Source organism: Balearica regulorum, chromosome 20, assembly GCF_011004875.1.
Source record: "Balearica regulorum gibbericeps isolate bBalReg1 chromosome 20, bBalReg1.pri, whole genome shotgun sequence".
NCBI classification, from domain to species: Eukaryota; Metazoa; Chordata; class Aves; order Gruiformes; family Gruidae; genus Balearica; species Balearica regulorum.
Genome location: NC_046203.1, coordinates 3,080,952 through 3,102,038, shown reverse-complemented (window position 1 = coordinate 3,102,038; position 21,087 = coordinate 3,080,952). Strand labels below are relative to the sequence as shown.

At 42.9% G+C, this 21,087-nt stretch overlaps 2 protein-coding genes across 4 annotated transcripts in view; one reads left to right on the top strand and one right to left on the bottom strand.

Annotated features, from left to right (window-relative positions):
• Window positions 1-1,877: 1,877 nt before the first annotated feature.
• Window positions 1,878-18,722, top strand: RAB14 (RAB14, member RAS oncogene family). Of its 3 annotated transcripts, XM_075772232.1 has the most exons (9): window positions 1,886-2,098; window positions 10,144-10,202; window positions 11,495-11,548; window positions 12,418-12,511; window positions 13,087-13,264; window positions 14,397-14,463; window positions 15,357-15,444; window positions 15,767-15,797; window positions 16,680-18,722. In XM_075772232.1, the coding sequence occupies exons 5-9, from the start codon at window positions 13,089-13,091 to the stop codon at window positions 16,855-16,857; spliced, it is 540 nt and encodes a 179-aa protein (XP_075628347.1). In that variant the 5' UTR covers window positions 1,886-2,098; window positions 10,144-10,202; window positions 11,495-11,548; window positions 12,418-12,511; window positions 13,087-13,088; the 3' UTR covers window positions 16,858-18,722. The 3 variants fall into 3 exon arrangements, with proteins under 3 accessions (XP_075628345.1, XP_075628347.1, XP_075628346.1); XM_075772230.1 differs by lacking the exon at window positions 12,418-12,511 and having other exon boundaries at window positions 1,878-2,098; XM_075772231.1 differs by lacking the exons at window positions 1,886-2,098; window positions 12,418-12,511 and adding an exon at window positions 7,562-8,771.
• A 983-nt stretch (window positions 18,723-19,705) lies between these two features.
• The window catches only part of CNTRL (centriolin), a 36,289-nt gene continuing 34,907 nt past the window's right edge, over window positions 19,706-21,087 (bottom strand). Inside the window, exons 43-45 of the mRNA XM_075772224.1 lie at window positions 20,503-20,706; window positions 20,178-20,285; window positions 19,706-19,823 (exon numbers count right to left, since the gene is read on the bottom strand). Coding sequence (XP_075628339.1) covers window positions 20,187-20,285; window positions 20,503-20,706 — 303 coding nt within the window. The 3' untranslated portion in view covers window positions 19,706-19,823; window positions 20,178-20,186. The remainder of the gene's footprint in view (window positions 19,824-20,177; window positions 20,286-20,502; window positions 20,707-21,087) is intronic.

Here is a 21,087-nt window from a genome sequence, read left to right as displayed (position 1 = left end):
TTTCACCCTGTGTAAGAGGCTTCTGCCTAGATGACGTGGCGTGCAGCATCCAGTGCCTCCCTGGCAGGGGCTGAGTAATAATTAGGGGCTGGGTGATTCATGGAAAGCAGTCACTGCAGAAAGCAGAGGATTCCCTGTACATTGCTACGCTAAGAAAATGGAATTAATAGTGTCATAGTGAGGGAGATGGAAAATGCCCATTCGGGAAAGAGATTTCCGTAGGAATGTTAGTATCAGTGGCATGCTGCCTTATGGGAAGAGACAATTTGAGTCTTGGACACTGATACACAACAGAATTTGATGCTTTTCATTATGTGTGGGACTGAAATATTGTCCTCTAGCAGTCTGTTAGGAAATCACGTTATTTAGATTCAATGCCTAATACGTATTTGGGCAAGAAGAACCATTAGCTGTTTTCAGTCACCCTTAAGCCCTAATCTCAATTCTAAAATAAGTAGAATCCCTCCACTTGCTTTAATTGAAGCTCTTTGCTTTTGTGGCACTAAAGCTGACGAAGCATCCTGTTGGTTCTCAAAAGCATAAATCATCCACTGAAGACACGTTGTGTGCCTGCCCTCTAGCAGCCCTTGTGGTAATTTCTCTTTAGAGATGTAACTACCTTTGACAGGTTTGTAGGCCTAAAGCGTTTCAAAAAGACAATCTCAAAGGAGTTTCAGTTAAACACAATGTAAAACTGAAAATCTGAATAGTAATCTGCAATACCAGGAGTCTTACTTTTGAATGTCTGAACTTATTAACTGTTTCTGTAATTTCTGTGTTCATGTAAGTGAAGTTTGTATGTTGAGCTGAGAATTGGGTAAGTTCATGGAATTGGAGATACATAGAGCCCTTCACAATGTTACTTTTATTACATTTTTTTTGTCTCCTGAACCACTGAATATCTTTTAATCCCATGAGCTGTGAGATTTGAGCAGTGTCTTGCATTTTTGGGTCTATAGTACCGCCTGCCACAAGTGTTTAAAAAGCATATTTAAAAAAATCGAAGCCAAAGTTAAAAAAAAAAGGTTCAAGTGTTTCACAGGATGTTGTAAAAGAAATGAGATAGGGTATTAATTTTACTGGAAATTGGAAACAGAGCTCTGTACTACTCCTTAGAGATTTTGCATGTTGGACTATGCTGGAGCATAACTGTGCTGTGTACCTGTTCCTTGCCTTGTTTGCGCCTTTCCAGAACAAATCACCGGCCTTGGTAAGAGACGGGTTGTTCAGAGGCGCTGGCTGCGTGGGGTTCTGGGGCAGGACGTGGTCCGCTAGAGAGCGGGTCAGGTATCTCAGCGTCCATGGTTTTACACTTTATTAACGTTCCTGGTTCTAGAGGTTATCTAAAAATAGAAATTGGAAGATAATTGTCACAATTTGGAGGCAGATACACCAGTGACTTCTGAAGTGGCGACATACAGGGCCGTGGGCAGTGCCGGTTTCTGGCGGGCTGGGGCTTTGGGCGGATCACTTCACTCTTCCACCACCAAAAGCTGGCCAAGCCCAGGCTTCCTTCGGTGCTGACGCGTCCCCTCGCGTCCGCGTCCCCGGGCCCCGCTCGGCCGGGCAGGACGCCGGTACCGCCCCGGTACCCGCCCGGAGCCACTCTGAGACGCGAGCACCCGCGGAGGAGGCACCGCCTGAGGGGGCGCGCGCACCCGCCCCGCCCCGCCGCTTTCCCGCCCGCCCCTCGGCGCGCGCCTGGCGACGGGCTTGCGGGCGCGCCGCCGCCTCGCGCCCTTCCCCGCCCCGCCTAGCACCGCCCCTCACGCCGGCGGGAAGGCGGGGCGACTCCGGCGCGCGGCCTCCGCGATTGGTTCCGGCGCGGCCACTCGCGCCTACCTTTGTGCAGCCCTGGCGCCCGTCGAGAGTGGGAGGGGAAACCCCGTGCGAGGGGCGCCGCCATCTTGGATAAGGGGGGTGATGGGGGCGCAGTGGAGCCAGCGGAGCCGAGCCTGAGGGAGCCCCGGAGAGAGGCGGAGACCCGGCCCGGCCTGGCCTTTGCCCAGCCTGAAGCAGAGCGCTATAGTGCCCGCAGGGGGGACCGGGCTGTCGCCGACAGAGCCACGCTGCACGACCACTCGCTCCCCGAGCCCAGGTACAGAGGAGCCGGGGAGGGGCGCCCCTCCGCCCGCCCGGCCGGGCCTAGAGCACTAGGCCCCGCGCCGGTGCCCCGCCGCCGGCGGGCTCCACTCGGGCGGGCGCGCCGCCCTCTCGCCGGCAGGTCGGGGCAGGCTCTCGGCCGCCACCTGGCCCGGATGACGGCGCTTCCTCCTGCTGCTGCCCGGGGCCTAGTTGGGGCCGCGCTCCTCGTCAGTGAGCCGCTGCCCACCTCCGAGGACGGTGCGGGCTGGTCCCCGGCGTCAGCGGGGCTGGCCGCCCTCGCTCCCGGCGGCAGGCAGAAAGGGGAGGGGGCCGCTAGTCGCTTTGAAGCCGAGGGGCGTGAGGCGGGCTGGGCAGGAGCTAGGCCGCTGCTGCACTGTTTGTCGCCACCGCCTCCCATTCCTCCTCTGCACTGCACACTCCCTGTGTAACACGCCACCATCAAGTACTCCTGCACAGGCAGTATCTGTATGTATCTGTGCCGCTTACTAACTGTTGCGGTTACGTGTAAGGTGTTTACATATTCCATATAATGCGTATGTATTATACCGTGTGTGTTGCCGATGTGTGGTGGTATCTGTACTTCACGTTGGCCTGTGCTGTCATGAACTTTGACAGAAAAATAACTTTTGTGAGGGCTGAGGGGAATGCCGCTTGCTATTTGAGGAAGTGACAAAGTGTTCTAGACTTGTTCTCTGTTTTCTTTTGTCAATGCTTATTCGGGCTAAACAGAGGAATGCAGTTCTCTTCTTTCACCTAGTTGTGTATTGCCTGTTTGCAGTACTCTGTTAAGGTTTCTATAACATCTGTGGATAGCTTTGTCTTGAATTAAAACTGTACTGAATTATCCTTGTAGTGAAGCCAGGAAAATACGTCTGTCTGCATTGGGGTCTCTGGCAATGGCTCTATTGCTCTGGGGGTTACTTGATGTAGACTTTGCTTTCTAGGCCTCTGAAACAGGGTAGTCCTATGTTGTTGTATGATGCTTTTTCCAAGGGGAAAAGTACCCCTTTGTGAACAAGATCTACTCAAGTTGTCTGTATCCTAAATCATTTCAAACCCTAAGTCAGAAGTTTAACTTTTCTAGTAGCCACATGTTATCATATGGAATGCATTGTTTTGGGGTTGAGGTTTGGATTGAGGGCTTCTTGTGCTTGGGCATTACCCAGGAATGGGAAGAAAATCCCAACCTTGGGGGACTTAATAACTAAATATCATATAGCTTAATATGGATTAAAAAGGAATTTGCTAGCTTCCTGTAGGGATTTGAGAGTGTCATACATCTGAGTGGAAGGAAGAAGCTCCTATTTTCCTTTTCTAGTTTATGAATAACAAAAAAAGCTAGAAGTACAGCAGTTTGAAAACAAACCTGTTATACTGGAGATACCAGGATTTAAAAGGTAAATAGATCTTTTAAAATTACTTGCTCATTCCCATGCATCTAATGGAACCTGCTTACAATTGGTTCTCATTTTGCTGTATCTTTCTGAAACAAAGGAGATAGACGTTAATTTTGTTCTAAAATGTGTTTGTGACTTCCTGTGTTTTCCAAGGTGATGACTCCAGACAATTGCATGCTGTTCTGATTTGTTAGAATGACAACAAAAGTCTTCTGGTCCCTACGCTTACCTGATGTCTCTGGAACTTGGTTCTCCTACTGTGAATGCAGACATGTGCTACAGGTTAGGCTCTTTTATAGGCAGAGGAAAATAGGATAAATGAGGATATACAAACAGATAAAGAATTATATGGCTGGGAGAACGGATGTCAGAGAAAGCGCTCTTACTGATGAGGACAGGTATGCAATATTTAATGTAGCTATGGTGCTAGAGTGTGGTTAGTAAGAAATGAGGTGTGCACATATAAATGCAGGAGGCTTAGGAAACAAAATGGAGGAACTTAATGGAGCAGGATGCGAAACCATTAAAAGGATAACCAACACAGTGGGTGTGGGACTAGATAGCTGCTGAGGAAAATCAAAAAGTGAAGATAGTTGATACATAGCCTTGATTTAAAAAAAAAAAAAAAGTCAAAGTTCTCATGTAGGAAGAGAAGGCCTGTGAAGTCTTTTAACTCAGCCTGCAGCCTCGTAAGTATTTCTAGGGTGGTTTACACGATTAAAGAATATAGCAAATGCATTTCTTCAAGAACAACTTGAAATGGGGCTCTGGACAGCTGAGGCTTGTTAGTCCAAGCCCAGTAGCATGCAGGCCTGGTGTGCTTTCAGAGACAGAGTAACTGGACATGGAAATAATAAGGAAGTGCAACGTGATCTTCAACAGCAGATCATAAGAAGCTTGCTGGGTTGCTGTCTGATCAAAGATCAGTTCAGCCAAATTCACTGTCTAGTGCTAATCAGATGCTTTAACGAAATCCAAATGGGGAAAGCTAGAAAGGATGACTCTTAGAGCTGAAGAGTGAGTGAGGAACTGGCCAGCAACATATTGTCAAATAGATGTGAAAGAGAAACTATTAGGCTGCTAGCAGGCTGCTAACGAGACTCCTCAGGGATCAGTCTTGGAAGAGGGCTTTTTAAAGACAAGCATGCAAAAATAAACAGACCAGGGAGGCTGTGGGGCCATCATCTTAAAGAGGGCAGAGATGTTTATGTGTTTAGGAAGACCTAAATGTCCTTGTTGTGTGGAAGTCATAGAACCACAATGGAATTTAATTGTAATAGACCTCATAGCTTACTATGGACAACAGGCTTGTGGGAATTCACGCTTGGCTGAACTGATATTATTATTAGTTCATAACTAGACTGTTATTACCTTCCAGTATAGTGTGATTTTACAGAAGACCACAGTTGAAGCACTTGTGGACTGTATTTCTAGCAGCCTTCTGAAGTAAGGTACCAGTTAGACCGTGTTGTTTTGTGTGCTTGAGAAAAGTCTACATCAGGGAAATAGTGCAATTAAGAACTGAAACAGTTGTACCTCTCCCCAGTTCTTCCCCCACTTATTGATCTCTTCTCAGTGTTCACTGTTAATTAACATCTAAGTAAATATGCAGGGAAGAGAAGGAAGATTATGCCCTGGGAAAGAGTTTAACTACCTATTTATTTTGTGTAGAGATTTAGAAGCTGTTCTAAATAATAGTTACTGGTTGTGTAGAGCTTCCCTTGTGTAGAGAATCCCCTTGCATATTTGTATGCAACTAATATTTTCTTCCAAATGAAAAAAACCTAACAGCTCTTTAAAAGTTGTTTCGATTTATGAAAGGAATGATATGATGGCATTACCTTTTATAGAAGGTAACTGGACTTCAACTGTGAGATCCTCTCCTGTTGCATATCCTTGAGGAATGACCAAAAGAACACTTGGATGGCCAGATGAAATACAAAATGCCCCTTGCTTCAGACTAACCAAACAACAGTCCTCTGGCTGCAGAGTGGTATGTTTTTAAGGGGAAGCTGTAATGAGACAGTCCTGAGTTTGAAGCTGATAGCTGTTTTCAGAGGTATCAACTCTGTGTGGGTTGGCCAGCTGATGGTATTAACCACATGCAGTGTCTAATAAAACCTGTGCATACAGATTCTGGTCTCTTCTAATAACATACCTGCTTCTTGCTGAACATAAAGCTATGAAATTTCTTTATGCAAATGATACCCAGTGAAGATTTAAAATTGACTATGTCCTTGAGTTGAGCTAGAAGGAACTGCATGGGTCTCATGAAAGCTAGTGTGGATATGATGTTTATGGTTATCTTATTCTGGTAAGGAATGTTACGGCAATGCGCCCAGACCAACCTTATCTCAGTTTGTACAGATGTACATTGATACTTGCAATAAGGCTTCAGTGAGATGTGGAAATACCTATGTAGTACTAGTTGATTGGAGGAGGAAGTGTAGGTGTCACTAGTATCCTATTAAGGTCATCATTAACTTCTAATAAATAAAAAGAAGCCTCTAAGGGAGAAGTTGATATATAGAAAATGGATTATGGTGATACTGTTCAGTGTAAAACTTCTAGTCCTAACTAATACAGTAATTAATTGTATAGGTTTTGAAACTAGCAGAAATCTGTGTATAGTGATCCTCCTATTAGTTGCCATCCTGAAATAATGCTCTAAACTCTGGGGAGGTGTTGCCTCTGAAAAGGGAGCCAAAACTTGTTTGAAGTTGGCAGGCTTTGCTGGAAGAAAGATGTCAGGTAGACCAAGCTTCCAGACTAAACTGCTTTTACTTTCTGTTAACAGTAAATTCACGGTTAGTTAACTTTGATGTCATACTGTATAATGTCAGCGGTGGCTGAAGGTATGTTGTGTATACTTCTGTGCAATTTCTCAGTCCTGCAGTTCTTGCCCCCCCAGCTCTCCCAAGAGGAAAACCCCAACCCTCCGTATTGGGATTATTAAGATTTGTGTGTCTGGAACAGAGTGCTGTGAAGTGGAGGTAGAGCTCCAGTTTCTACAGATGGCTGATGCTATCAACATTTATTAACCCCTTGCACTAACATGTAGCTAATATTTTTTTGTTTACTGAATCCTCTTGTGCATTACTTTTGTCTAGACTGCCTTCTTTCATCTGTAGTAAATGCTGATACTCTTTTCTGAGGCTGAATTCTTGCCATGGCTTCTGTGTTTAGTATGTTGCATTTACTTTTCCCCTTCAGCACAGAGTCCTTCTGGAATATCAGTTTTATTCCAAGATCTGAGTACAGTTTGGATTCCTGCTTATCCTTATCAGAATTGGAGTGTTTAAAAAGTTTGTTACTCGTTTGTTTTTATAAAGAAGTCATCTCTTCACCAGAAAAGATTTCTGACCTTTAGTAGTAATTTGGAGTATTCTGTAACATGACCCTTGGAATAAATGTAATACCAGAGTGTTGCTTTGTTTTTCAGTTTAACTCCTGAAATTGTGTTTAAACTTACTATCTGTGTTTCTGCAAGCTTTCAATACATGTCTGTCAGTCATGATAACTTCTCCAACTCTCTGGGACTTGAGAGAAGGTCTAGACACATTGTATGAGTGAATTTCTCTGTTGGTATTGCTATTAATAATATTTCTTTAAGCTGTGGAGAGTGTGTGCAGTAGGTCTGGCTGTACACAGTGGGGGATGTGGGATCTCTCACCTCCTCCTTCAGGGGCTTAATGTCACTGTAAGAAGGAGGGTGAAGTTGTAACAATGAGACCTGGCTTGAAGTTAGTCCTCCCTTCCCACCCATTTCTTAGTAGACTTTGTTGCAAAGCACAGAATTTGGTTTCTAACTCTCACTTTGAAGTGGGAACTGATTTTGATGCATATGTTGCAAAGCAGTGATACTTTTTTTATATTGAAATAGTGTAGTTAGACTTCTTAGAGTATGAAGACAATTGATATATCTTAGCAAGCAAAAACAGTCTGTCAAATAGAGATGTATATTTAGCAGTAAAGATTCTAGTTGAGATTAACTTCAAATTCAGTTTGTGATACAGTTTGCACAGAATTTTTGTCCACTCTGTTTGAAAAAAGTCATCCTTCCAGTGATGCTGCATACAAGCTCCGATAGTAGGACACATTCCCCTAACTTGTTAAATACAGCAAAATTGTGACGTCAGATGCTCAGAAACATGAAATTTCTTTCAGTATTTCTGAGTACTTAGCATTCCTTAGCCAACTGGTATTGTGAAGGAAGAGGTTTCTGCAGGACAGATTTCATAGCCACACCAGTGGCTTCTTATCTTGGAGTTTACGATGCTCAATTTTTTTTCCTAAAACCAGTGTAAGTTACTAGACACTACCATCCTCAGAATGCACCATAGATCTTTGAAGCCAGTGCATGTTAGTGCTCTATGTCTTCACCTTTCTTTCTCTGTTGTGGCAGTAGCACCCACCTGTTTTCTGTGGAAAACAGTACAGTTCATGCTGTCCTCCTGAAGTATTTGCATGTATAAATTGGCCTTTTCAAGCTTTTCTTAACTTCCACTTACATACCCTGTAATCCTCCAGTTCCACCTTGTCTGGTATCGAACTGATTTGAGCTGTGAATATAGTTCTCCTAGTTCCACTTGGAAAGCAAGTGGCAAGTGTCATGTAGGAACAAGTGGATTGTATCAGAAGATGCTCAGTTTGAATGTTGCTGCTATTGGGACGTGCAGAAGAAGAGGAGGAATGTAGTGTGTGAAGATGTGTTCAGAAAATTTGAAGTGTTGGATGTTTCCAAAATGACACATGACTTTAGAACTCTGTATGGAGTAGTTACTTGTCTTTATTTGTTGGGGTTGAAAATAATCAGTGCATGTATTGAAGCTGATACAATAACCCTGGAATCTTCCAGGAAATAAGGCAGTAAAGTTGCTGGCTTGTTTGGTAAAGGGCAGTGCATTTTTCAGTCATGGAGGTAATTCTTACCCAGCACAGTGATAAGAAGTGGTCTGTCCACAGGGTGATTATTTGCCAGAGACTGAGGAGGACAAAGGTGGTATGGGGTGGCTGCATGAGATTTCGCTCTACTATGGCAGAAGAGCTTCCTCTAAAATTTTCTTGATGGAAATGACTGTTCTTTGAACCTGTGCAGCACTTGGTGTGGATTTTTGTCTTGCCAACACATACAAGAATTACTGTCCAGAACTGTCTTTTGTTTACTATTTTGTTTGTGTATATAGGACTTAGTGTAGATGCTTTGCATACTGCTTGCGGTAGAAGGACTTGAGAGTTTCCATATCATGAGCCAAACACGAAGGAAAGGTAAGGTGCAGATCAGTGACTGGCACTCTGTAAACCCTTCTTGACTGCCTGTTGGAGTTGTTCCCCCTCCAAGGTCTAGATAAGAGCGTTTACTTTAAAGCTCTGCTGTGTGAAGTGGTGGCTGTTGGCTGTGTACTGTGAATGAGATTTGTTGTCAGTCACCTTCTTTCTTATGACTGTGGTTCACTGTTATGGATTAATTGTGGTTGAGGAAACAATACTTTGTTTTTGAAAAAGTTACAGGCTTGTAAGCTCCTGTGTTTTTATTTCTTTACAGTACTGGTTTCGTTTGTCATGTGAATGACACATGACTGAATGAAAATCTTTCTAGGCTAAAGCAATGTTCTTTATACAAAGTACCCTTTTTTTGTAATGGCTGGTTATCTGCCTTGCAGGAACAGGAAAGGAAGTAGTGAATTCCTAGTAGAAATTTTCCACTTGCTTAACTGATCACGCTATATCTAGTTTAACTTAAAACTTAGGACAGAAACAGGCGTTTTGCATCCTTCATGTTGACTGGCAATATCTGGGCTGTATAGACTTGTAATCCTGGTTAACTGACATATTTCAGCTATTGCTCCTTGTAGGCTTACACAGCTGAAGCCAGTTCTAATTCCTCCTGCATCTAGGAAAGTGTAGGAAAACTGTGAAATATTGGAAGTACTTCAATCTAATTTTGACTATCGCTTAAAAAAAAAAAAAGAGGAACTTCTAAGCCTTACTGTAATGCTACTATGCTGATAAAGCCACAGAGTTGCTAACTAATATCCTGAACATCTGATTTGTGGCTTGTACCACTTTTCTGACATGGACATGTAGTGGTCCAGAGAGCAGTTAAGGCTACTACAGCATTCTTTTAAGTAATTCTTGGCTGTCTGATGCAAGCTGCACTGTTTCCTTTGTTCCTGTTGCACGTCTTGAAAGTGTGAGGTAATAGTTCCAAATTGCTGATTGTGTTGAACATCTTCAGATTTTTTTTTTTGGAGTCAGATACTATTTCAGTTCATGTATCAGCCATTTGGCTAGTGAGTGCTGCTCCACTCAGTGACTGTACAAAGCAAGAAGTTCTGGAGCTTTTCAACAGCTTTAAGTCTTTGTGCATAAAAGTGAACGAGTATCAATACTACGCAGAGCATGTTTCTACTTAGAGGCCTTACTGACAGGAGTTCAGAGCAAATGATGTGGGAGTTTTGCTGAATGTCTCTGGCACTAATTCAGTGACTGTGGGGGAAGTACACAAACTTGAACTGTGAAAGAAAGGAGAGTTGGGAAGGGGGGGGGTCTTATTTAGTTTATATAAACTAAATTAGATGAATTGGGTTGAGTTTGGTGAACAAGTAGCAGTTCTGATGTGTTCTATTTTTTGTTTTAGTGCCACAATGGCAACCGCACCTTACAACTATTCCTACATCTTTAAGTACATCATTATTGGTAAGTATCACTGGGTGCATACCTGTTTATGTGGATGTGTATATGCATGACAGCCTACCTGCAAACTCTGTGGCTGTACTCTTGTTGACTTATGTTGCTACATAGTAGTGGTTCTTGTCCAACCTCAGTCCTTCACAGATCACCACACTTGCTCTAAAGCTTTAGCCCCTGATCATATAAAGGCAAATGCCTTTGTGTGCCACTCAATTGGTGGCAGGTGAACCAGGAGTGGGGGCAAATAGCAGTGCCTGTATGGAGTTCACTTTATTGCTGAGTTACTGTTAAAAATAATTGTTCTTTACATGCGTAGTTCAGTATTCGTTAATATTTTCACTTAGGGCCATAGTGCTTAGCCCTTTGCATTCTAAAAACTTGTGCATGTGGTCCCTTTCTATGTAAATCAAGTTTATATTTAGAAAAATTGCTAAATCCATTGGAAATGGGAGAAACTTTAATGGGAATCACCACAACTGGGATGTTGTGTTGATTCAGGTTTGCAATATTGCTTTGACTCCCTCTGCATCACTAGTCTCAAAGGTTTTAGAATTTATGTTGAAGAAAAGTACTAATTGGAATCTATTGTTTTAGACAGGCTTTTAAACTTCTGTTGCACTTTTTTGTTGTTGTTTAAATGTTGCTTTTAGCTGCAGCTTCCTTGGCTGTTTAGGGTCAGGGACTTGATTGCATTTGTTACTATCCTGGAAGAACTGGTCTTGCTGTTAATTGTTTAATTCTTAATGATCTTGTGTAGGTGTAAGTGATCTGCAATTTTATTGTAATGGCTTGTAAGTCAGGCTGCAGTGACAGCCTCAGTCTCTGGAAAAGTTGGTTCTTAAAAGATCTTGCTACTTCTCACTATTGGCATTGTGTAATTGGATCAGAGGAAGTGAAGCAATTTCTTGGTGTGTTCTGGTGGGTTGTCAGTGGTTTTGATGTCCTTACCAGTGATTGCAGGTAAAACAGGAGCAGAACGAACACTCAAAAGGTGTGTTTTACATTTCAGTTTCTTACAGGTCTGCTTCTCATAACCTAGTGAAATACAGTTGTAAAATCAGTAATACAGAGAAACTGCTCTTTTCTGCTCCGCCCTTGCCTGCAACCCAGTACCTGTTACCAAAATTATGGTGCAAAAGTTGATAAAAATTTAAGGACTGTAGCCAGGTGTAGAGCGTGGCCCAGTAGGGCTGAGACAGGAATGGCTGCCTGTCTCTGTACCAGTTGTGTGGGATGAAGAAAATGTGCTTGTCGCAACAATGATGCGGTGTCAGTCTTAACTATTCTTTCTGTAACAGGGGACATGGGTGTAGGAAAGTCCTGTTTGCTTCATCAATTTACAGAAAAGAAGTGTGAGTATTTCAATTCACAATATTTATTCTAACTGCTATGCTTCATCCTTCTTTCCTGCCTCTTTTTCTTCCATTGCACATGAGCTTCATGTGATGTCTGTCTTAATTTGTATGGGTTTGTATTGTACTTGGTCAGACTTTTGTTTTGACTCCTGCAGATGTAGAAACAAGATGTTGATGTAGTAATGGCAAAACTGCTGCTTCAGTCGGTCCTACCTGTGATAAGTGGGAAGACCATGTCTGGTTTTACAGCTCTTTCTGGGGAATCTTGATATGGAGCAAAGTGAAATTTCTTGTCCGAAATGTGCATGTTTTCAGCATTGGTGTAGATTGAACACAAGCTAGTGGGAGGTTTTTAATGCTTTTAAGCACTTCAAAAAGAAAAAAAAGGATTCATTTTTCTTTGACTCTTTGTTTGCAGACTTAAGTAGCGCTGTCATTCCCTGCACTGCTGTGACTCATGACACTTGGACTGCCCTGTCTGATGGGGTTTAAGGCTTACTGCAGTCTGTCTCAACTATCGTGTTTTTTTATGATGCTGACATGACTAAGAACTAGCTTCAGTTCTTCTTAATGTGTGGTGCATTGGAGTTTGCAGTGGCGGTTAGCTCTTACAGCTCTCCATGTAGCTCATGCTCAATGGATAAGTCCCTAGGTATTTCTTTGTACAAAGTTAGTCTTTACTGTGTGCTACTCAAGTTGTGGCAGTAAGTGGGTAGGAGCTACAGTTTAAAATTTTAATTTCTGTTTACTAGTAGAAATAGGACTTTTCTAACTATAGCTTTTAATTAAAATCCAGTATCAGCCAATTGTTTAAGTGCTACTTTGCATACAGTCAAATTCTTGACGGGGCTGTGACTTGTTCTTAGTTTGTCAGCGTTGGGCCAAAGCAGCACGACTGAACAAACCAACATACCAAACCTCTACTACAAGACTGTCACTAGCTGAGGATAGCTTGAATAGGTATTCATCCCTTCTGTATTTTCATGAGTGTTCTTAAAGATGAGCTTATTAAGATGAGTTTTATTTTAACTAGAAAGATGCCTTTCTGGCTTTGATTTGCTGTGTTGATAGCTACTCAAAAAACAGTCTTTTTCCTGTGGACAGGCATGCTATTACCCTGTCCGAAACAACTCAGATATTTGTCTTTGAAGCTGTGTTACAGACTTTTAACTGTACCTTGGTAATTCCCTAAAAGTTATCTCTTCATACTGTGTTAAAATAGTTAACAGTTTCTGCAAGGATAGACTGAGAATCCACTGACTTGATACTGTTTGGCCATATGTATCAGAAGGTATCAGTGTATGTGCATCAGAGAAGGCATGGAATCTTATAACTGTTTTTAAAACTACCAGCAGTTCAGGAAATAATTTTATTTCTGGTTAAGTGACACAGTTTGGGTACTGTAGCTGTAAAAATGCTTTCTTAGAGACTGAAAATCTAGTAAAGATAACTGAAAACTGGGGATAGTAAGGCCTTTGTAGCAAGGAGACCTTGTGCTAGAAAGATCTGATCTTTGCTCTTGTTTTTCATGACAGTTATGGCGGACTGTCCCCACACAATTGGTGTTGAATTTGGCACAAGAATAATTGAAGTTAGTGGCCAAAAAATTAAACTACAGATTTGGGATACAGCGGGACAAGAGAGATTCAGGGCTGTCACAAGAAGCTACTACAGAGGAGCAGCAGGAGCTCTCATGGTCTATGACATTACCAGGTAAAGTGCTCTTGACTGGTGTATTGTGTATGGTAGCTCTGTGTGCTTGACAAGCTGTTTGGATACCACAGCCTCATATGTACTGTCTTGTCTGTCCCCTTGACTTAGATTTAAAGGAGTCTGGGTGGATTTGTATCCTGTTGTGTGAGGCTCACCACACTTCTTTAGCTAAATACTTTAAGTGTTTAAAGAGCTGAAAATGAAACACAGGGAGTTTTGTTGGAAAATTTGACTGCTGACAGACCTGAGGATCTTGCCTTTTCAGTCCTTGACTTACCTGTGTTGAAGTTGTCTAAAGAACTTGCTTTGTGCTTAAAATCTCTCCTTCAGGACATGGATTTTCCTCTTCCTGGGAGGCAGTGGATACTGCTGCTTACCTGGCAGGAATAGTCTTAGAGTAGTAGGCACCGGATGGACTACTACCTCTGTTGCAGTGGGCTACATAAATGTGCTTAACAGACACTGTATAGATGAGAGCATTGGAGAAGACTGACTTCTGGGCCTCTTCACGGGCTCCAACAAAGTAACGCTGCATAGAAGCTATCCTGTCTGGCTTTTATAGATGAAAAATAAAGATGCTGCTAAAAGAATAATTAATGAGATGTGCAACATGAAATACTTTTGCTTTCATGTCTCCTATCTTCCTCTGGGGCTGTTCTTGATATTCTTTAAGTGCCTTTTGTTGTTGTTTTTTTCCTGCATATATAGGTGTATCTCCTGTTTGGTTAAATCTTGAGTAAAACAAATAATCTTGTGCACTGTTTGTTACTAAAGTGCTATTCTACTGTACAGTGTTTGGTAACAATATCTGACAGGAAATCCTTTACTGTGTTTTAGACAAAACAATATAAACGTCCTTGTGAAGACAGTAAAACCACCACATCCTAGAAGTGTGAATTGGTCTCTCTCTCCACCCGTGGAGTAGGAGTTGCTCTGTGGGTTTCATGTTGTCTTGTTGAAATCTTGGTCTAAGTCCAAACAAGATGCTGGCTGCTTTGTCTTTCTTGAGGGTGGGGAGAAGAATGGGGATGACAGATGTCGGTGTGTTTAATGGATGCTGACTGTGCTGTTGGCACTTACGTAGTTCTAAAAACCACTGTAGCTAAACCTGTACTCACTTGATTCTTTATAGAAGAAGCACATATAATCACTTAAGCAGCTGGCTGACAGATGCAAGGAACCTCACCAATCCAAATACTGTAAGTTGGACTTTATTTAGCTTGAAAACAAGATTGCTTCTCTCTAAGCAAGAGGTGGAGGGCTTAGACCAAAGCATCTGCAGTGGTAGCAGTAATAAGCTGTCTGTGTCTTCTCAATTACTCAGCTCCGAGTTATCCTGATGTCCCCATTTTGCAGTGTACCAGTAACTCTTTCCCTTACTGCAGCTGGAGGAGCAGTGTAGGCTCCTGTGCAGGAAAGCAGTGGTTTCTTCTAAACGTCTTGTGCTACTCACCTTTCAGGGGCCTGTTTTCAGCAGTTGAAGACAAAACTGTGATTAATTCTGGACAAACCTTAACTCTTGTTTCTATTCCTTCTTGCTTTGTGGTAGTAGTGAGGTGAACCCTATCCCATCTTAGATTGGGAAATAGGTGGGATCTCCAGCAAAGCTGACCAGGTCTTCTGGAGGGCTGAGGGAAGAAGGTTCTTCTGGGTCTCTCTGACCATACCACAAAACTGTTGTCCTTCAGTCTTTTTCTGAATGCCCCTGAAATACTTTAGCACCGAGCACAAGGAAGGACCCTGCTGTGATGAAAGAAAACTTTTCAAGTTTCTGGCTGCATTAGCAGATGATTAAACAAATACAAGAAGTTGTTTGGAGTACAATTTCCACGAATACAGAGTAGGACTACTGCTTTTTAGGACCTCATCTCATGAGAACAGCCTAAAGCATTCGAAAGTGACAGCTGGAGATGCTGTTCCAGACTTCAGAGGGGCACTGCTAGAGCAGTGTTTTCCTGAAGATGCATGAGTTTTGCAGTTTAACTTTTCTGGCTGTTTCCTTTGGGTTTATTGTCTTTATTAATAAATGAGGATGGTAGTGAAAAAAGCTAATAAGCTCTTTCCCAGACTAATTTTCTCTCTTTTGAACTAGGTGATAATCCTCATAGGAAATAAAGCAGACCTGGAAGCACAGAGGGATGTTACATATGAAGAAGCCAAACAATTTGCTGAAGAAAATGGTGTGTTTTTTTTCTCTTGAGCTGTTATATTTCCTACAAGATAGCGATGTTAAAGTGAATCCTCAGCATTGATAGCTGTAATCAAGTTAATTACATCAAGTAATGTAATTATATGTACAAACTTCTGCTGTGCCTCAGTCTGGCTTAACTGTAGCTGTGCTTAGTTATGGAAATTAGCTTGTGTACTCATGCCTTAACTTTAGTCATAAAATACTATTTAGTACTAAAAGAGCATCTTGCATGTAATCTGAAGGTCATGATGTGACTGAGGGCTTTTTGAAGTGTATTGTGCATTGACTGTTAAACCTCTGTTTCTGAACAGGTTTATTGTTCCTTGAAGCAAGTGCAAAAACGTAAGTTACTTTTGTCTAGAGTAATGATTCAAATGTGATCTGTTGAAGAGGAATATACTGGTTATGACTAAGTACAGCCATAGAGTTTGGGTATAGTAGGGTTTTACAAGTGGGGGAAAACCCATTATTTTTGAGTTCTCATAGCGGGTGAGGTGTGTAGAGCAGTTTCAATTACATCAGCTTTGACTTGAAGGTAACTTGGAAATTTGATCTCTCACTGTATTTCAGGCAAAGACTTGTTCAATTCAAATGAACTGGTTTAGTTTTAAGACTTTATTTGAGTGTAGAATGAGGATGTGTAGGTAATGGTGGTTCCCAGTTAGAGTGCCTCCCCTCGGTGTGGTGAGCTGTAAGCAGCACACAGCCAGCCCCTCCGGTCGCTGGGAGGAGTCATGGCACCATGCTTGTGGTCACCGTGCTTGTGGTCGGCTGCGCAGCCTGTTGGATCGTGACACTAGTAAATGTTTCCAACTGGCACCTGTCTTTGTGGAGCCCTTTAACAAAAAGGTTTTGATTAATAGTAGCTCCCATCTCTCTCAGCCTCTTCCAAAACTGCTCTGTACATGTGGCTTGATGCCTTAGCTTATTCTTGCTGCTCAGTGTTTTGGCACGTGTTTGTTTGGGTTTTTTTTATTCCTGGCTAGTCCTAATAGGTTTCGTGGCTGGGGAGTGAATTTCCTTCCCAAAGGCTGTCCCAAGGATTGGTTATCAAACTTTGTGTCTGCCTGAAGTCCTGTCAGCTCCTCTTGCATGGAAGAGGGCAGGTAGCAACTGTTGCTACTTGGTGACCCATCAAATCCCAGCACAGGGGTCAGCTACCTCTGGTGCCTGCACTGCTTTGCTCAATTGTAACCTAAGTAACTCCTGCCGCTCTCTTCCTAGCGGAGAGAACGTGGAGGATGCATTCCTGGAGGCTGCCAAGAAAATCTACCAGAACATCCAAGACGGAAGCCTGGATCTGAATGCGGCAGAATCCGGTGTACAGCACAAACCATCGGCCCCGCAGGGGGGGCGACTAACCAGCGAACCCCAGCCCCAGAGAGAAGGCTGTGGCTGCTAGTGACCTCTGTTTTGTGGCTCCATTTCTGACCTTTCACCTCTGTCTGTTGGAAGCAGTGCTTTTGACCGCTTCCCTGTCTTCTGTACATCTTACTGGGTTTAATTAAAACTCTGAGACAAGTTTAACACAGTACTAAACTGCTAAACGACTTTAGATGTAATCAGGTTATCAAAGGCAAGTAGAGTAATAAAACCTCTCCTGCATGGTAAATCTAGAAGTTTTTTTTCCTTGATTGTCCTTGTGATAGTGTCACCGATCCATAATTTAAACTGAGCACTGATGCTGGACTCATGATTTTACACTTTTGCAGGGCTTTGTCTTGTACGGTTTAATTTGATGGTTCTTTGGCCTTTCTTCCCCACCTCTAACTGTTTAGAGCTGTCCGTAGTAAAGGATGAGTTTTTGCTGTGAAATGACTTCCGACGGTAGCGAGGGGCTCTGTAACAATGTGCTTTTGTTGAAGGAATTCCCTGTGGTGTGTGTATTGGGGGTCGGGGCGGGCTGGTGCAGGAGCGTACAACTTGCACAGGGAAACAATCCATTCATTCTCGTGCTCATAGCTTTACGTCATTTTTTTTGCCACTTTTATCCTTTGCATTTGTTAACAGAACGTAAATATGTATAAAATTTGAAGGAACTGAGCTAACAGTTAAATACATCCTGTGTATATGATTTTAATGAAGAAAATGATTACTGGCATTAGAACAGTATATAAGAAAATATCGGTTTGTACAGTATGACCTATATGTGACCACGTTGCCCCGTTAGTGCAGAAATCGGTGTAACTGCAGCTCACTAACATAGGCTTAACCCCTGGTGTCGGCAGTGGACGTTGTGCTGGGGGAGCTCCCATCCTGATGCAGAAATTAACACTAGTGGAATCTCATCTTTGCACTGTGGTATATCTATGCCATTTTATTAATCCCGTTCTGTGCAATCAGCAGTGTGCTAACCTGCTTCTCTCTTCTGTAAGCGTTTTGCATTATTGGGCTTCATCACCTGCCTTGCATTGTATACGAAGGCTGGTTCTCTTGCACATCTTACGCTTTTATACCTTTACCTTTTTGAATGGTCAGAGACTGAACTGGACAGTCAGAACAATGTGTGTGCTCTCTAGGGATTTTTAACTACTGTTGTATTTTCTAACAGTCCCATGTGAGGGGTTCCTTAAGACTTGGGCTCTTTCGTCAGGCCTTTGAGTACCTCCTTTCGGGGGGTGACACAGCCTGTACTGCTTGTGCGAAGGGGAGGTGTCACACGGTGAGTGTGCAAGTTGCTGGGCTTTGCTTGGGGGAAATCCACCACATACAGCTTAAAATTGGAAGGGGTAAGTGCTTGATGATGAATGTCTGACTTCAGTCTTACCGCAGCCTTTGAAATACAAAGTAGTCTTAAAATCCCTCTCTAGACACTAAACCTATACAATGTTCAGACTTGTAAGTAAACAGTGGTACCAGAGTATTGTACAGTCAATGTTAAATAAAAGCCAAAACTGGAATGTGCAGACAATAGGATTTGGATAACTTGTGCACTGTCCCTTTGTTTTGTCTGGTTAGTCCTTTTTTTTAAACTAATATTCTTAAGTAGATGGGTATGTTCAAGATCTACAGCTAATGCATCCTGCTTAAACTGAGGTTGCACCGCAAAGGGTTTGCCCAGGGACCATGACCTGCTGCCGATGCGAAGTACACATTCTGATGACTACAGCTTGTTGAGGTGCAATACCTGTACTCCCAGAGTAAGTTACAGTAGGTCTTATTGTTTCTGTCACAGAAAGGATTTGTTTGGACTGCTGTACTCATTTGATGTAACAATGCTATTAATCTAAATATTTGTAAATAAAGTACCTGTATCTAGATAAACTAGATGTGGTGTTTGTGCTTTAACCGGTTGTTTAACCTGTAGTGGTAGAAGCTTCCCTGGCTCTTCCCAGAAGGTGGCTGCCAGTCTCTGCTGGAGTCCACAACTCTTCTTGAAGAGGCCAGTGCTGAGGCCAGAGCTGGGGCTGGTGGTTGCTCCCTGGGAACTGGCACAAGCACTAGGGGCCACCTGGATAATGTGTGTGAGGAAGGGCAGGATGGAGGAGGATTTCAAAGCCTGTCTCAAGGGGGGGGAAGCAGCTGCTCTGTGCAGGCATCCTGCTGGAGGGGGAGAGCTGCCTTGGGATGGCAGTTGTGTGTAGCTGTATGTCCTTGTTCCTGTCCGAAGGCTTTAATGTGGTTTTCCCACTAATTAACAGCAAGTTGTGTGGAACTTTGTTACAGAACCATTAACCACAGCCGCACATTTCAGACAGGCTTACAAGCAGTAGTCAGTAGTAATAGCTACCTAAACACCAGTATTGGACAAGTTCCACTTCCTGCAAAGAAGTGTGCTACTGCTGCCTGAGTGCAGGGCACTGCAGTGCAACCATAAATACCTTAAAAAAACCCCAACACAACAGACAACCATGGATAAAAGCAAGCATCACTCACTCAAATTTATATTAAGTACTCAAAAATGTATTTAAAACATCCAGGCATTTGGCAACAGGGAAAAGGAACTCTGTCCTTGGTACAAGTTTTCTTTAGAGTGGAAAGTGACAAATACCCACACTTAAATAGGAGTTGTTCTGGCTGCAGAGTTAAACCTGCATTTAAAATAGTTTTTAAAAAACTATATACATCAAGTTCAGTTACTCAATCATACAGGAACTTCACAGTAGAGCACAGGCCTGCAGCCAGCAGTTTGTCAGTGGTGGCAAATACTCTTTTAGAAAACGCTTGAGCGGTGTGAGGTAGAAATCTTCCCGGGTGTAACTGATGGTGCAGGTCAGGCCTTGGTGCCTGAGTGGTTCTGCCCCCAGCCTGTCCCAGCTGGGCAGAGGCTTTCCTGGTCCTGAGGGACTGTGTAACTCCTGCTGGCAGGTCACTTCTGAAGAACAGCTGTAGATGCACTCGAAGCTTTTCTTCCAATGTATGGCAGCTCTTGAAATAATACATTTTTAACTTAAATCATTACAAAAGAATGCTTAAGTGCCAGGCTGGCACTGTAACTACCTGTAAATGTAATTTAGGTATTAAAACCAGAAGCACGTTACTCAAAGATCAAGGATGGCAGCAGCTTAATATCTAAGTTGGTCATAGAGTGGTAATTTCTCCACATCACATGAGAGTTTACCAGCATCTCTCACCCCCAATTTGTTTGAAAATACAAATCTGAGAGCCAGAACAGCATGAAATGGGAGGACACCATGCCCAGGCATGCTTTCACTGGAAGGGGCAGGCCTGCATCCCCTCTCACCCTACAGGGCTCCCTGCACAGGAGGTGCACTCCCTCACCTCTGGCCTTCACTGAGAAATTCCTCGCAGGCTGGAGCGCAGCGTCCTAGACCCCACTGAAACACCCGTTGGCCTGCTGGGGAAGCGTGCGAGTCGTTTCAGAGTAGCCTAGAAAAAGCAGTAAAAGTAAGGCTGAATAATAAATTAATGTCTTCAATTAGCAGACACACATTAATCTTAAAAAAAAATTTAAAAATCTGGATTTTAAAGAGTAAAAGGTTAGACAAAGTAAAAAACAAAAACCACCAACTTAGCCATATGGCTGTAATAGACTACTGTTTATAAAACCCCCAAACCAGAACTCCTGTATCCAGAAGAGTATTACCTCTGTCTTTGCTAAACTCAGAGCATTGTGAAGAGCTACCAGGCTTGAGCTTTGGGCTAGAAACAGCGGGTCTGAAGCAGTGCTGCTAACCAGGTCATCCAGCGCATCCACCTGTCGCTCCAAGCTGTGCAGGGTGCCTTCCGTTTGCTGTTTTCCTCTGATTAATACTTCCACTTGCTTGGACATGCACTGCCGGAGCTGGGCCTAAACACATCATTACTTCTATTTATATCCAGATAGTATAATTTTCAAGACTGTACTTACTTAAAAAGAAAACACCTGATGACTTTACTGTCGAGCCATAAGGGATGTAATGTCAGTCAGTGAATTATTTTAGTTCACCTCCTCCCAAGTCAGAAATAAGCTGTTTCTACAGCCTTTATCACTACCTGCGTGAAGAGAGAGCAGCAGGTACGTGCTGACTAAACTTGGCCAGTGAGTGTAGGTGCTCCTTAACTGTCATTTGTCATGTTGCTAAAATACCACAGTATGATGTCAGTGAGGGTATCTGGTTGGAATACTCAAACATCCAATTAACTGTTAATTAGTATTTTTCATCCTGATAAGGCATGCAGTTGCTAGGCT